Source organism: Fukomys damarensis, unplaced genomic scaffold (genome assembly GCF_012274545.1).
Source record: "Fukomys damarensis isolate Sample0158 unplaced genomic scaffold, DMR_v1.0_HiC HiC_scaffold_19, whole genome shotgun sequence".
NCBI classification, from domain to species: Eukaryota; Metazoa; Chordata; class Mammalia; order Rodentia; family Bathyergidae; genus Fukomys; species Fukomys damarensis.
Genome location: NW_022900931.1, coordinates 17,678,959 through 17,693,911, shown reverse-complemented (window position 1 = coordinate 17,693,911; position 14,953 = coordinate 17,678,959). Strand labels below are relative to the sequence as shown.

Here is a 14,953-nt window from a genome sequence, read left to right as displayed (position 1 = left end):
TATTGAGAAGTAAGACAAGTGCATTTACAATACTCAATCGTTAAGATTATATAATCTGACTGAGACTTTTTAAAGCAGCAGTATACCATGAATTACAACTTGTAAGGGGAAAAGAAAGACATTCCAAATGTTTCTGTTACAGAAAATACATTTGAACATTGACAGAAACACTTAAGGCTATGTAGTATTAGACCTTTTCCTCCATCTCTATAGAAAAAAAAAATCAAAGTACATTTTTGTTACAAAGACAGAAAGCTGATTTTGGAAGGGAAGAAATAAGACAGGGCTTCTGTCGAAAGGCTAGTATGTGTAAAAATAGAGCCTTGTCAAGGTTCGGGATAAGACATATACGCTGCCAAGTAGTCCCACACTCACATCTGATATTAACTGCACATTCATTAAAAACTAAAAACTGCTCCAGCCCCTTTACCCCAAGGACTCAGAGATTACAAATCTTTTCAAGTCCAATAGCGTTTTCTGAAATAAGATTGTTGAAAAACGGATCTTTGTTCGGGGTACAAAGAACATTTCGATAGAAATTCATGTTTACAAAGAAGTTAAATGATACAGATGTTCCTTCACAAGCAGATGCTGTTGTTGCTCTAAAAAGGAGAAATACCTAGCTAGCCAAGTAACTAATATGGCTCAGTCAAAAGTATGTGGAAGGGTCCTACAGGCCATCCTGTGTAAGTCAGTTCCCAAAGTATATATATTTGACACTCTCCAAGTGAGGATATTACTTTTTTCGAAGAACATCAGACACAATATTAGGTATCTTATTCCATGAACTATTGAGGTAGGAGTCTCCGTTTGTCGCATTTTCACAGATTACACCATAACGTCAAATGCAAGTACCAAATACAACAGTAATCCACAAGACTGAACCATTACGCTATACACCGAGTCTTTCTTCTGTAGACAAGATTGGGAGGTTTTTGTGCATTCTGATATAATTAAAACAAACAAAAAAGCTCTTAGATATCTTGTAGACATGTTTATAAATAAATATCACAAATTTTAATTATGCTTTTATGTGTTAAGAAGCTTTGCAACTGTTAAAAAAAAAATAAACAGTGCCATCGTTAGTCATAAAATAGTACTGTGGATACCGAAATGTGTTCCTATATCTACAACAAAAGCTGTGACCTTAGCTGTTGTTTCTTACTATCGACCAGCAACAGAAGGAAGCAAAAGAAAACATGTTCTTAAGAAATCATAGGCAGTTTAATTATGGTAAGATAATGTTAGCAGATATTTTCTCCACTAACCCAAGGACAAGAGCGATCATGGGAGGCATGTATCACACATTCTGATTTTTGTGGGTTATGAAAAAGTTCAAAATACAGCTGATTAAGTGAACAGCCCTTAACAGGTACAGGTTGAACTTTTAACATGGTACATGTCTTAAGTATTACCTACTGTTAGTTTAATTTATAAAGAATAAAACACTGCTGAATTTAAAATTGAAAAAAAAAAAAAAGAAAAAAGAAAAACAACATCATGATGGAAAAAACCCATGTGGTATGCATCATTTAGTATCTTAAAGACTATTCAAAGAAATAGGCTATGTAACAGATGACTTCTTGGGCAAGAATGCTTTCTGTTAAATGCTTACACGTAACGAAAGACACGAACGGTATGTAGGCTGGACTTCCAAGAAGTGTGAGCGTTTTTAGAGTATGTCAATGACCAAAACTACTTCATCAGCAGGAATTTAGAAACGAAAAGCCAGTAAAGGATGACTTAGCATGTCTAGTTCAGATTTCCACTTGGCTTTAAAATATTAAATTTCAGAAGAACCGTAAAAGTTTTATTTCAATCATGTTTACACAAAGAAGTGATTTATAACATGAAAATGGGCTTCCCTTGCATTGAATACATCAAAATGACAGAGTCCCCTTCCAGTTCAGGCACCACTTTCAGAGACACAGTGCAACTGGAAATGTTTTTGCCATCACAGTGGATATTTCTAAAAGCCAATGCTTAGGGACGCTCCTGAACCTTAAAAATAAAAAGAAGTAACAGGCACCAGAGTTTTCTAAGGATGGCTGTGTTTCACACATTGCGGAAAGACAAGAAAAACAGCCTTCTAGAGTTTCAATCCGCATTGTAACATGGATCTCATCTCCCTCAGTTTGCTTGCTGACTCCTCAGACCACTTGATCAGAAGCCTGTTTTCAATGCTTCTTTGCTAACTGCTGTTGGTACTTTGTAGGCTACACATTTAACTTCTGTAAAGAACATTGCAAGCTATTTCATGTAATTTAAGTTTGTGCTGAATATTCTTCAAAGGATTTTATAAATAATACAATATTTTAAATGAGTCTTCAAATTCACTTGTTGTTATACCATGTTGTTGCTTTCTCCAACTTTATCTACAAACTGTAAGGAGAAGAAAAACAGAAAATTAAAGAAAGCCTACAGTGTTATAAAACATCACATCAACACTTCAAATGTTGATTTAAAAATCAGCTTCACAAGAAGTTTTGTGGAAATTTAAGGTATGACTGACAATGATTAATCCGGTATTACTCACCACCATCTTTCTGACACATAAATGTATATAATTTTTTTTTTCTGAAAGTTGTATTTGCATGACATGTTATACATATGAATTTAAGGGTGCAACATGAAATATGCAACACAATGAAAAAAAACAAACTATATAAAATGAAGTTAACACTGCTAGCTTAACAAAAAATAAAAACTTGAAATGCCAGCCATTCATGCATTAATGAACCCAATAAGGTATTTCCACTGACCATTACTGTGGATCTCTTCTGGGCCTATGTAGTCTTTGAACAAACAGATTTAACTCCATTAAGTTCAATTATTAACAACAGCTATCAACTAAAAATACTTTAAATGTGTATTCTGGACTTCAGACTGAAAGTGACAATGGCATTAAAACATTTAATGATGCAAACATAAATTTATAATTGCTAAATATAAATTTTAACACACATTAATGTAAATGGTTATTTATTCTGGTTACTCCACCCCAAATAAAAAGCAGTTTGGCTTTCTTCAGCATTCCAGATGGTGATATAAAGATTAAAACAAAGAATAGCATTAGTGCAGATATTAAAAGTTATATAACACCAAAATGGCTATAAAACCATCAATTTCTATCAGTCATCTAACCATTCCTTTTATTTCACTTCACATTCTTAACCACTGCAATGAAGGCACAGACAGGAACCACGTACTGCATTTCGTGTCCATCTATGCAAATACGGCAGAATTCTTAAATTTAGGACATAAAACAGTAATTATAAATCTTTAACTAGAAGTGTCAATAAATACAAAACTTATTCTAAATATAAACATTACTACTGTAGGAGATTGAAGATAGAGAGCAAATGAAATCAGAATATGCTCCTAAAAGTCTAGGAATCAACATTTCATATTATCACAAATAAGTCAACGATACACTCAAAGTTGCCCCAAAGTACTGATGGACTCATTAGAATTTCAAGGTAAATTTCAGGGAAGAAAACGTATACTATTTTCTCTCCAAAGTTAACATCACTTATTTTGGATGTCTTTGCTCTACGGTTCTGACACTAAAATTAACCTGTGGATAGAAATGGGATTAGGTGGAAAGTGGTACTTATTTTCCTGTGGGTAAAGCCATCCTTTTAACCTCTCAGAATTCAACTGCGATGAATCTTCCCTCTGGAAACATCTATAAAAATCTGTAAATAACTTCAGAAAGTAGAGACTCCTTGTATCTAACTAGAATATGAGTTTTTTTTTAACAACCCTCTCGCCACTAGGCATCGAACTCAAGACCCTGCACTTGCCAGGCAGGCGTTGCTCTTGCCAGAAAGGCGTGGCGCCACTGAGCTACATCCCCGGCCCAACATGTCTCTAAAGTCTGTTTATACTGATTGTCCAGGGTAGATGTGAAACAATGAAACTGATCCAAAAAGGTGTATGCTCCAGTGCTACTTCTGATCTGGGTTGGAGATAGAGCCAAAAAGATTCTCTGCAGCTCTGCTAAATTACAAATTTCGCAGATTCTTTCAGAATTTAAGGATCTCAATTTGTGTTAAAATTTAAGGAGGCAGGCCTGAACTTGTGAGATAAGTTCTGTGCAGTAAACAAAGGTTACCCTTCACTTAATTCAGCTTTTTTGTGGTGGTAGTGGTGGTGGGGATTGAACCCAGAGCTCCATGCATGCTAGGCAAATGCTCTAACACTGAACTATGTCCTCAACCCTTAAAAATGTTCTGAATTTTCATTTCATGCCAGTGTTAAACTAGGTATATGGAATAGGAAGAATGACTCAAATATAATCCATGACTGCCTTTGAGGACTACAGATTCATGTACCCCGCCCCACTTTTGACAATTTAAAGCAGTGGTAAAAGCTATGAAAGAGGTGTGCACAAGAGTGCTGTAGAAGTTCATCCTGAACCAATCAATGATCCCTATCATATCCGGAGAGCTTTTTCTGAGGAGGCAAAAAAGAAGTTGGATCCTGAAAGGCCTTCTAAGCCTCCACCATAAGCTGGGACAATTTTCATTCAAACTAGTAGCATGTATCAAACGTGAGCTGAATGCAACTTCATCTGTCAACTTCTAAAAAATGTTCTCTTTATCTTTTACTTTCTATGTGATTTAACTCCTTTATCAGGAAGGAAAGCAAGGCCTGCCCTGGAGAAGCAGATCCAACAAAATCGTTCAAACCATTGACAGAACTGGAGCAGATCTTATCGTCTTCCTCCCAGTGTAAAACTGCTTAAACTGTCCTAGCCAAACTTTTTGGTGACATGATCTAAGAGGATATTTGTAAGTAACAATGGTTTCCTTTTTGTGACTGTATCTAAATTTAGGGTTTACATAAGAATTAAGTGAAAAATGTCTTGAACTCTCAAAGAGAAAAGCAGCACATCCTATCAATCTAAATAACAATGAAAACAGAACAATACTAAAAATGGTGATGTGAAACAAAATTTTAGGTTTTATAGGTTCAGCAATGATTTTTTTCTGGTATTTTTGGTAGCCATGATCCATGTGATATAATCATTTCTATCATAATGAAAAACTCATACTTTAATCATGTAAACTCATATTTCTAAAAATAAAAAGCATCAAAAATGTATTCATTTTAGTGGTTTACAAATATATTGCTAAATACATGACTACTTACTGATCTGATTCCAGGTAAATTTAAGAGGGATCCAAGAACTGGCACTCTTCTAATAAAGCCAACAACCACAGGAAAGAAGCCCCTGAGAGACAGAAAAAAAGCTCTCAGCACAGTAAAGGAACTTCAAACTTAGAATCACAAATTACTGCAAATGCAAACATTTTTGATTACTGGAAAAATGTGAGTAGAGGGTAATGAGATGTAGCTGTGTCATATGCTCAGATTATGAGTTACCTCAGTTCAACCGCCAAAGATTTCCAACCTTAATATTCTGTATTCTGCACTACAGCAAGCGCCTCTGAACTGGCTTCCTTGCCTTTAGTTGTTCCTTTTTCAATACACAATTTACCCCAATATTAGAACAATCCTTTTAAAACACCAGTCTGGCTACACCACTTCTAACTTAAAAATCTTTGTGCTCCCTACCCATCCTCAACATTGTTCAGATTTGTTAAGAAAACAAAGTAACAAGTCACTGAAAGAAAGTCTACAATGTCCGGCCTTCCCTTTTACCCTCACTGCGGACCATGCCCTCTCAGTCACCCCATGTTGCTGTCTTGCTGGACTGGTCATTCTGTTTAATAAAGCTGTGTATGTTCCAGATCCTTTCTACTCTGTCAGCCAAATGTTCTTTCTGTCTTCATCTATGGGATGGATTCTTCTTATCCACTGTTTAAGGTCTCGTTTATCAGTTAATTTTTCTTACCTCTGTCTGATTTTATTCTTCCCTTAATTATGTTATTGGAGCACCTTACACGTACCCTTATAACTGTATCCTACTGGTATCTTTACAGTCTCTTCTCCACATTAGAAATGAGAAATTCCCTAAAGCAGCTGTGGCACTTAATTACTTTTTATGGCTGTTGTGTGTAACATACCCAGCAGAAGGCAAAGGCTATGGATTTCCTGAATAACGAAGGCCAACTAAACTTACAGGTACTTTAAGTATTCTAAGTACTTTAGGTACTCTAATAGATATCATTTTGTATTTATACAGTACCTTCTTCAAGAACCTTAAATGCTTTACAGACATCAATTTTAATTAATCTCCACAACAACCCTGTGAGGTAGGTATTACTCCCATTATACAAGACAGGGAGACTGAAGCACAGAGAGGTTAGGTGACTTGCCCAAGGTCACACAGTTAAGTTCACAGAAGAGCCAGGACCTGAGCACTTAGCCTCTTAGCTCCCAGCCAAATATCTCACGAGAGACTCTTTAATGAAAAGTATCTTTAAAATAAAGTATCAAGAGAAGCATGTTATGAAAATGAAGTATTCCTACTGCCATCAAAGAAAGAAAACAACCTATAGTGATGGTTAGAAGCCATGAGACCCATGTAGTACAACATCTTCCCTCCCCTTTCCTAAGCCTCCTGTAACTGGTAAAATTTCCAAGACAGAAGCCATAGGATTTAGAAGTGGAACTTAATTTAAAATATTTACTTTTAGTTAAGATAATTTATAGAAATCTTTATTCCAATATACAAAATATGAGACAGCTATCCCAACAAATATGTACATAGTTAAACAGCAATCAGCCCCATTTACAATTTTAACCTGCCCCTCATTTTGTTTTTTGGTACCGGGGATTGAACTCGGGTCCTTGCACTTGCAAGGCAGGCGGTGGCACCACTGAGCTAAATCCCTGGCCCTGCCTGACCCTCATTTTAATCACAGCCAACCCACATACAACCTCACAATGCTTTCTAGATGGGCCACTTTTCTTACTTTTTATGCCTGTATTTTTATTAGTCCAACCATAACCTTAGATATTTTAAAAGTACATCGGGTTTCTGATAAGCTTCAAAGCATTTTACTTATATCCAGCTGCACAAAGAGAAAAAATTAATTACAGGTAGTTTTGCACATGCATATTGTTTATTTACTGCTAACTAGCATTTCAAAGTATTACTTGACCCAAATCTCTCACAGTGTATTTGGTACAGAATTGTCTATGTAGATATACTAAACAAACTGCCATCAAATGGACTGCCATTTGAATTATGAAGTATTAGGTTTTACATACTAAAATTCTGGATCTATCACTGTTCAATTCATGAAAATATCAAGCAAAGACTGCCAATAAAATGGTTTTTATTGCACTGAAAATACAAGATAGTTTACCCTTATTCAGACAAGCATTTATATTTGATAAATGTTTCTATAGTGGACTGATGTAAAACTGTAATAAAAAATTCAAGTGAAACAAAAATTAAATGTTTTTATAGCAATTACTGATATGCTAGTTTATTACAAGAGAATATAAAATGACTGTCTTACCTGAACAAGAGAAAGAATCCATAAATTTCGAAGATCATGCCTATCAAAGGCCAACCAATAAGGACTACAAACACACCACCCAGGAAAAATCCTGTTGCTTTCATTTTATGTTTTTGGAAGAAGAATCTGAATGTTCTTTCTAAACCAATTACAAAAGCCAAGCCAGCCACAAATAAAACCTAAGAGAGAAAATGCAACAGAGAAAAAGTAGTTAAACACACTGCATAAATTTGTAAAGGTCAAAGCTAAACATAACAAAAAGAAGCACATTTGTTTGGCTTTTAATGTGGGCAACTGGCCAGAGAGAATTTCAGTGCAACACCAAGAGGTAGAACCAAAGAGTGCGTTAAGCATGTTAAAGTTGTAGTTGTGTTCCACTTCTTCAAGGCTTCTATCTTGATTAAATGGAGAAAAACAAAATATAGATGGGGTGTTACCAATGGGCACCTGCCTACATTTGCAGTAGTTTCCCCAGCTTTTGCTGGATGGGGATGGCTTAGACCAGCGGATGAGCGGGTGAGGCACCTACAGAGTGGCTGCCCATAAATATGTCACCCAAAAGTACTTCTCCTGCCTCAGAAATATCTACCATGGGCTATGGGAGTATCTACAGATGGGAGAAATAAGGATATAGGTAAACTGATAGCAGAACCAACACTGCAAAGACAGGAGAAGATTCTATGTTTATTAATACCAGAATATCTGGTGGCAGCAGAAACAAAAATACAACTGGATATTAAAAAGTGCTTGTATATTTTGTATATTTTCATGGATGTGGTTAAGAAATGGTGATTTACTAAAACCTTACCTCTTCCTGTGTTTACCTGCAAATATTTCTCTCCTCAATTAACTTTCTTTAGTGAAAAATATTTCAGTGATATACGAGCCCACTGATTAAACTGTTTATGTTGCCATTTATTAAAACATGAATAACTGAATAATTTTGCTATCCCTTGTTTTTCCATATTTCCAACTAAATATCTGACTGAATGGTAACTGTGCTTCAATAGATGTTTAATCACTATTCAGTGACTTTATTATCTTCTTAAAAGTTACACTTCTGGATTTCTTGCATAACTCCTACACCTGGATAGTGTACCACACATTCCAAATAAACAGTACTCACTCCTTCTAAGCAAGTCAGCTAATAACAGAGTGAATGGCTTTATAAAAGATTTAACAGATTATTGAAATCTGTTTATGTATTTCAATCAAAGGTGAAGTCTTCCTTTTAACATTTTAATACATTTACCAAAACAAAGAACTATTAAGTCATAGATTTTGAACTCCTATTTAGAGGTAGCCTTCATTTAATGTATTATAAATCACATAACAGACACTTAACAGGGTGATTATAGAATTAGAAAAAAACTCATTGAGTGTTTCTCTTACTTGTTTTTGTTACCGGGGATTGAACTCAGGCCCTTGTGCTTGCGAGGCAGGCGGTGGAACTACTGAGCTAAATCTCTGGCCCTGCTTCTCTTATTTGAATGGAAAGTTAACAGATTTTACTTGATGGAATAGAAACATATAATAGTAATTATACATGAGTAACAGTGAATTATTTCTCCCAAATCTGACAAAAGGTAGTAATTCATTTGTAGTAAAAACTTCATGAATTTAGTAAAACTATATATTCAAAAACTTACATTTCCAATAGCCAGTAGTGCTTTGTCAAAAAAGAGAATCATTCCAAAGAACAGGAAAAACACTCCAAATCCTGTTAATCCCATTCCAATTTCTGCAATATAAGTTACATGGTTAAGGGTAGAGAAAAATTAAAGTCATACCTGTAAACTACCTAAGAAAAATTTTCAGTTTTTCTTTTGGCTAATATAAGGAAATATGTCCCCAACACTGTTGGTTAATGTTATGACATTCATAAAGATCTACAGCAAATTGGGCTGGGGATTTAGCTCAGTGGTTCCACTGCCTGATTTGTAAGCGCAAGGACTCGAGTTCGAGCCCTGGTACTAAACAGATCTATAGCAAATTAACATCAGTAAATTACCTAGGAAGTTAAAAATATGAATGGAAATTCCTCACCCTTTTATGAGTACTTCTCAGAGATGTACCAGACTAGAAAACATAAGCGAGGATTTTAAACCTTTGGCTGTATTTTTTCCCCCTTCTAAGAAACTCTAGCTTTAGACATAAATATACTGCATAGGTGTATTTACCTCCTTTCACATCCTGTGATTATATTTATGCACAGTATTTGTAGTTTTCACTTATCCTTCTTTTTTTTTTTTTTTGTATCGGGGATCGAACTCAGATGACTGCTTGTGAGGCAGCCACCGGAACCACTGAGCTAAATCCCCGGCTCACTTATCCTTCTTAAAGTCAATTCTCTCTTAGAAATGCTACGGTAGGTCACCACAACATACTGTACAGTAGTTCAATTATATACTGCTTCTCACAGAAGCATCAAGAAATATTTTGAGAATTATGGTAGCAAGTGTTTTAAAAGCTACTTTTTAGAAGGTTAGGTATCACTTTTAACTTTGTAAAGACAGGCTCCCCAGTCTTACCCAGGTAGCCTAGAGTTAACCTTCCAAGAGTGAGGTGTATGCCACTGAGCCGGCCCACCGTATCTTCTCGATGGCTTCTTACAAATTCACCATCTGCAAATTTTTCCTAAACTATAAATCTGTTCACATGTTTAAATCTAGAGCCCTAAAATCACTGCTCCGGAGAACACCATTTTACCTAATATTTGCATTCTAGATTTTTTTTCCTCTCTTTTACGTAAAACCAAAGAATTGTTGATCAACTGCTTGAGGTCAGGAACTGTTTTAGGCACTGAATATACAGTTGTAGATAAAAGTACAAGCTTTGTAGTCTGTGTTCATCTGCATATAAATTGATAGTTTTATTGCCTTACATTCTCTAAGTCTCATCTTTCTAGCTCAAAATGTCTGAACTTTCTAAAGTGATATACTTTTTTGTGAATGCTACAAATCACAACCCACTAAAAGCTACCTCTCTGAACATTTTAGTTGTTGTTTCAGGAGATGATGAGCTATCGACACTGATTTTATCTAGAAGCACTATCTGCATACAGATAATGACTGAGAAAATGCAATCATATTTTTGAAAACACAACATTAAATACACTTTTAGTGATTTCTAATCTGTCTAATCTAACTTTTTTGCCTCCACTCCAGAAAGCTAAAATCTAGGTCACAGCTAGTTAAGCTGTACAGAAATGTTCTGATGACTTGAAATTTTATAACAACTTTACCTTTTCAACCTCTCTCATCTCAATTTCCTGATGATTTACTATCTTTCATTCTAGTCGTGATTTGCTCCTATAGTCTAAAAGAACTGAGGCACCTGTTCGTAAATACACCAAATTAAAAGTACTTCACAGACACAAACAAATTCCAACAAAAGTGTGAGATGATACTTTCATGCCTAAAACCTTAAAGAATTTACCAAAATAAGGATTTAAAAATTAGATATAATTTCCTGGAGGAAAATATGGCTACAACAGCAAGTAAAATTTTAGTAAATATCTAGTAGTTAAGGTTTAATCATTACACCTGACTTATTCAAACATAAATAATTTCTACTTTTTTTCACAAATAATCTTAGTGATAGCATAAACATTTTGAGATGTTTGATCACCAGAAAGGAAATTATATAGAAACATAACTACTACGTACTGAGAATTTACCATGAATTAGGCATTCTGAGGTATTTCACAGAGCTTTTATAATTCAATCCTCCTAACACTACTGGAATGTAGGCACAATCACATCAGTTTGCAGATGGAAGACAACACTGAAAGTTAGACAGCGGACTTAAGACACCCAAAGTCACAATTCTGGTGAAGAATTTGAACCAGGTCTATTTGAACTCAAAGTCCACTATAAAATACTTCTACCCACAGGATTTTTTTTTTTTCCAGTTTAATTATGTTTGGTCAAATATATGTCAAGGGCACTGGAGTATACCGAAATTCTGAGGGAAGCACATTTAAGTGATTCAAATTTAAAATTAGTGTATCATCTAAACAAGTAGGTGCCAGAACTATTAAAAATGGGCTGCATTGAAAAAGGACAACGTCTGCAGTTGGTCTGTCACTTAAGTGTTTATACAAGTATCTCGTCATGTCTTTAACATAATTGTAAGGTTAAAAAATAGCAATGGACCCATGTTTCATATGAGCAACCAAGGACCGGAGAGATGAAGTAACTCATCTGTGATCCTTCAAGCAGCAGAAATATGTGTGTGTGGAAGGTGGTGATGTGGAATCAGGCTAGAATTCACATCCAGTCTTCTCAGTCCACAGCCAGTGATCCTAAAACCACACAGGAACCACAACATTCCATTATGTTATCCAGCGAAAGTCAGGAGGGGACAGTTAGCTGCTTGTAATACCTCCGCCAAAACTGACACTGGCCTTATATTGTCAACTATCCCCAGATATGAATGAGTCAAGATTCAAACTAGCCTCATTTATGCCCCTCTCTCATCTCCAGAATTTCCTTCTTCCCTGTCTTTATTCATTTATAAACTTTCTGGCTGTCGAAAGTCCTACACAGAGCTGCCTTCTCAGTAACATCACATCCAGTAAAAGAAATTTATTTTGTATGTACTCTTGTCTGTAAATTAAAAAAAAAAAACTGATAAATGCAATAAAAAAAATAAAACCAACTATCAAATATAAAAGCCTATTGTGGGAATTTTATAAGAAAAGATATGCGTAATCCAGTGGTAATCACATTTTGTTCTCTTATTCACAACTCATTAAGAGCAACACTGTCTTTCTTACCATTTAAAAACAGAAGTCCTGAAAAGAGAAGTTAAATGAGTATCAATTGTACTGAATAATTCAATTGAATACATGGTAGATTTTATCCTGTGTGACAACCTAGATGCAAATGGGGGCATCCTCCATCTCATCCCGTTAAATAAATCATGGCTTTTTCTTTTTATTTCTTTTCTTTTGTGGAGTGGGGAAGAGTCCAATTATAGAATCCTTTAAAACAATCAGGAGCTGCCATTTATTCTACTCTGATCAGTGCTTGGTCACCCTCTTCTAGAACTGAAATCCCAGAATAATCTTGGCAAATCGCTTGAATGCTGGCCAGTCCTTTGCAATTAAACACAGACAAATAAGCACAACACGAAATTCAAAATCTTTTGGCTGACTAATCATTCATTATGTTTCAATCCGCTGTCTCACCTAAAACAGTAAATGAACAGCAAATAGAAAACTTTCATCTTTTTCACAAATTTAATAAAGTGGAAAGGCTTCCTCTTCTGTCCATGGTACAATCCTACCCCTTGTTTTGGTTTTTCTTAAGGATGTAAATCAGGCATTCATCTCCTAAGGCTTTAATAAAAGAGAATCTCTATGTACAGGGTAATTCACATTTTCATAGATAATATTACAGACTCAGATCATTGTAAGACCTCAGAGTTTTTATTAAGACTTCTTAGATGCTAGTTTTTGAGCCAGCAGACATTCAGGCAAATACTGAAATACTGTTTTCTCTTGCCCCGCCACCCCTTCTTTTTTCTTTCTCCTTTTTCCCACCCTGTGGGTCTGGGGATGGAACTCAAAGCCTCGGCACTGAGCTACATCTCCAGTCCTTGCTATCTGTCTATCTGTTGTCTCACTTAATTGCCCAGGCTGGACTCAGATTTGCAGTCCTGCCTCAGCCTCCCGGAGTACCCCACTTGTTGTTGTTGCTGGGGTTTGTTTTAATAAGCATGCATCTAATTTCTTCTGTGCGTCATTTAATTTAAAAAATGGGTTGCTTTACCTTTTAAGGCTCATTTAGGAATCACATGATTTATATGAAAGCATACAGTAAAGTTAAAGAAATTACCTTTACACAATTGCTAGTAACTGAAGATTTTAAAAAAGGAAAGGAAGACTACACTTACATTTTATCTTCTATGATTACAATGAAGCCAATGAAAGAAAATGTACCAAAATGGACAATCTTTCTTGGCCAGAGCTGGTGGTCCCAAGATCCGGACCCAGTTCAAACTCAGGAATGAGAGCCTGATTAGGGTGGCAGTGTGTGTGGGAGACCTTACAAACTGGAGTTCAAGTCTGCCATGTTTGACTCTAAACCTTATGACTCCACTTTAAAGCAAAGCATTTTAAATGAAGCACTTCACCGAACTGTTTAACTCATAAAGTTTTGAAAATCTGGGTTAACAGGAGTAAGAAACGAAAGGCATGGCAGGCAAAACAAGGTGAGACAAAAACCACGACCATCAAAACATGAAGCAGCACTGAGTTCGGGCAGATATATAAATACACAAAGAATTAAGATCGACAAGAAGGGGCTGAAAAGTGGATGCTGTATCGAAGGAAAAGGAGACAGACCACAATGCTAACCTTAAGAGAGCAGAAAGACCCGGAGAACTCTATGGCAGGCAGAAAGGGACGCTAAAATAATAAAACAAGCCACCAAGCACAACTACAATATTAAGGGAAGAAATCGTCGAACAAAAATAAAGTGGTTTTCCACTACTGAGGGAACCTTCGGCGGGTAGTAAAGTGAAGGCACTGCGCAGAATTTCTGGAAAGTTGCATCCAGGCGTGGCAAAAGTCAAATATAGGTGGCGTGACCCAGAGGCCCAACTGAAGCTCCCGCTCCCCAGCTTGGGCGTCCCACCCAGCCCAGACTTTCGGCGGGCCGGGTCCGCGGCTGAAAGTCCAGCCCCGGCCCCTCCGGCTGCTCTCCGCTCCCGGCAGCCCTCGCTCGGTCTTGCAGGCCGCCGCCCCCAGCGCGGAGGTTCATTCATTGATCCAGGCGGAGGGAGCGGCGGGCGAGACCCAGCCCAGGCTAGCGGTGTACGGGGCTCTAGGCAGGGAACACGGGGACAAGTGCTTACTCTGGGTATCTGTTAAGGAGATCATGGTTGCAGCGGTGAGGCCGGCGCCGGCGGCACCTCGGAACGCCCAAGGTGGGAAGCTCAGTGGACAGAAACGAAGCCAGGATGCAGCCCGGGAGAGCCGCCACGTCTTCCGGAAACACGCAGTCGCCCACACCCTAACTTCAAGCCAGCTTTCTATTGGCTGATCGTGCTCCCTCTGTCAGCCAATAACATATGGTCTTGTTCGATGACGCTCATGCTGGCCACACCCTCTGGCTAATTAGAGAAGGTAATTGCTTGCGATTGGCTGAACGGAACGACCCGGAAGGGTGGATCCCGTGGGCTGGGTGGCGGGAAGGTTTTGCTGGAGAGCGTCTGAGCTAGGTTTGTAGCAGTACAGAGGCTCCGGCCTCTAGTTGGAGGCTGGTTGTCAGAGGCTACTCCTTTCACCCTATGGATAGAGATGGTGGGGTAACTCCTGGTACAGCTTGGAGGAGCCGATTGCGTGGCGCTCCTTCTTTGATCTTTTCCTCTCCTGCCTGAGAGCGAGGCCCGTACATACCGGAGCACTTCTTTCCCCCTGTACTTTGGCAGGGGAGAAATCGGTGCTTGAGTCGTTGCTCAGCCCCTGGTGGAACTTGGGCCTTTAGGGGGACTTTCGCTTGCCG

The 14,953-nt window shown here is 37.4% G+C and overlaps 2 protein-coding genes across 3 annotated transcripts in view; one reads left to right on the top strand and one right to left on the bottom strand.

Moving 5' to 3' along the window:
• Positions 1-14,454, bottom strand: Golt1b (golgi transport 1B). Of its 2 annotated transcripts, XM_010615649.2 has the most exons (6): positions 14,304-14,454; positions 9,089-9,180; positions 7,440-7,618; positions 5,158-5,239; positions 2,763-2,795; positions 1-2,382 (listed from the first exon to the last, which is right to left on the bottom strand). In XM_010615649.2, the coding sequence occupies exons 1-5, from the start codon at positions 14,326-14,328 to the stop codon at positions 2,787-2,789; spliced, it is 387 nt and encodes a 128-aa protein (XP_010613951.1). In that variant the 5' UTR covers positions 14,329-14,454; the 3' UTR covers positions 1-2,382; positions 2,763-2,786. The 2 variants fall into 2 exon arrangements, with proteins under 2 accessions (XP_010613951.1, XP_010613942.1); XM_010615640.2 differs by lacking the exon at positions 2,763-2,795.
• Positions 14,455-14,700: 246 nt separating this feature from the next.
• Recql (RecQ like helicase) overlaps positions 14,701-14,953 on the top strand; it is a 30,686-nt gene continuing 30,433 nt past the window's right edge. The window contains exon 1 of the mRNA XM_010615680.3: positions 14,701-14,756. Coding sequence (XP_010613982.1) covers positions 14,739-14,756 — 18 coding nt within the window. The 5' untranslated portion in view covers positions 14,701-14,738. The remainder of the gene's footprint in view (positions 14,757-14,953) is intronic.

What these genes read in the sequence shown, in the direction of transcription:
- Golt1b (XM_010615640.2), bottom strand. Translation starts at nt 14,328, where the DNA reads ATGATCTCCTTAACAGATACCCAGA. An exon ending in CTCCTTAACAGATACCCAGA is followed by an intron (nt 9,181 to 14,303) that starts GTAAGCACTTGT and finishes CTTATATTGCAG; the next exon opens with AAATTGGAATGGGATTAACA. An exon ending in GGATTCTTTCTCTTGTTCAG is followed by an intron (nt 5,240 to 7,439) that starts GTAAGACAGTCA and finishes TCTGTCTCTCAG; the next exon opens with GGGCTTCTTTCCTGTGGTTG.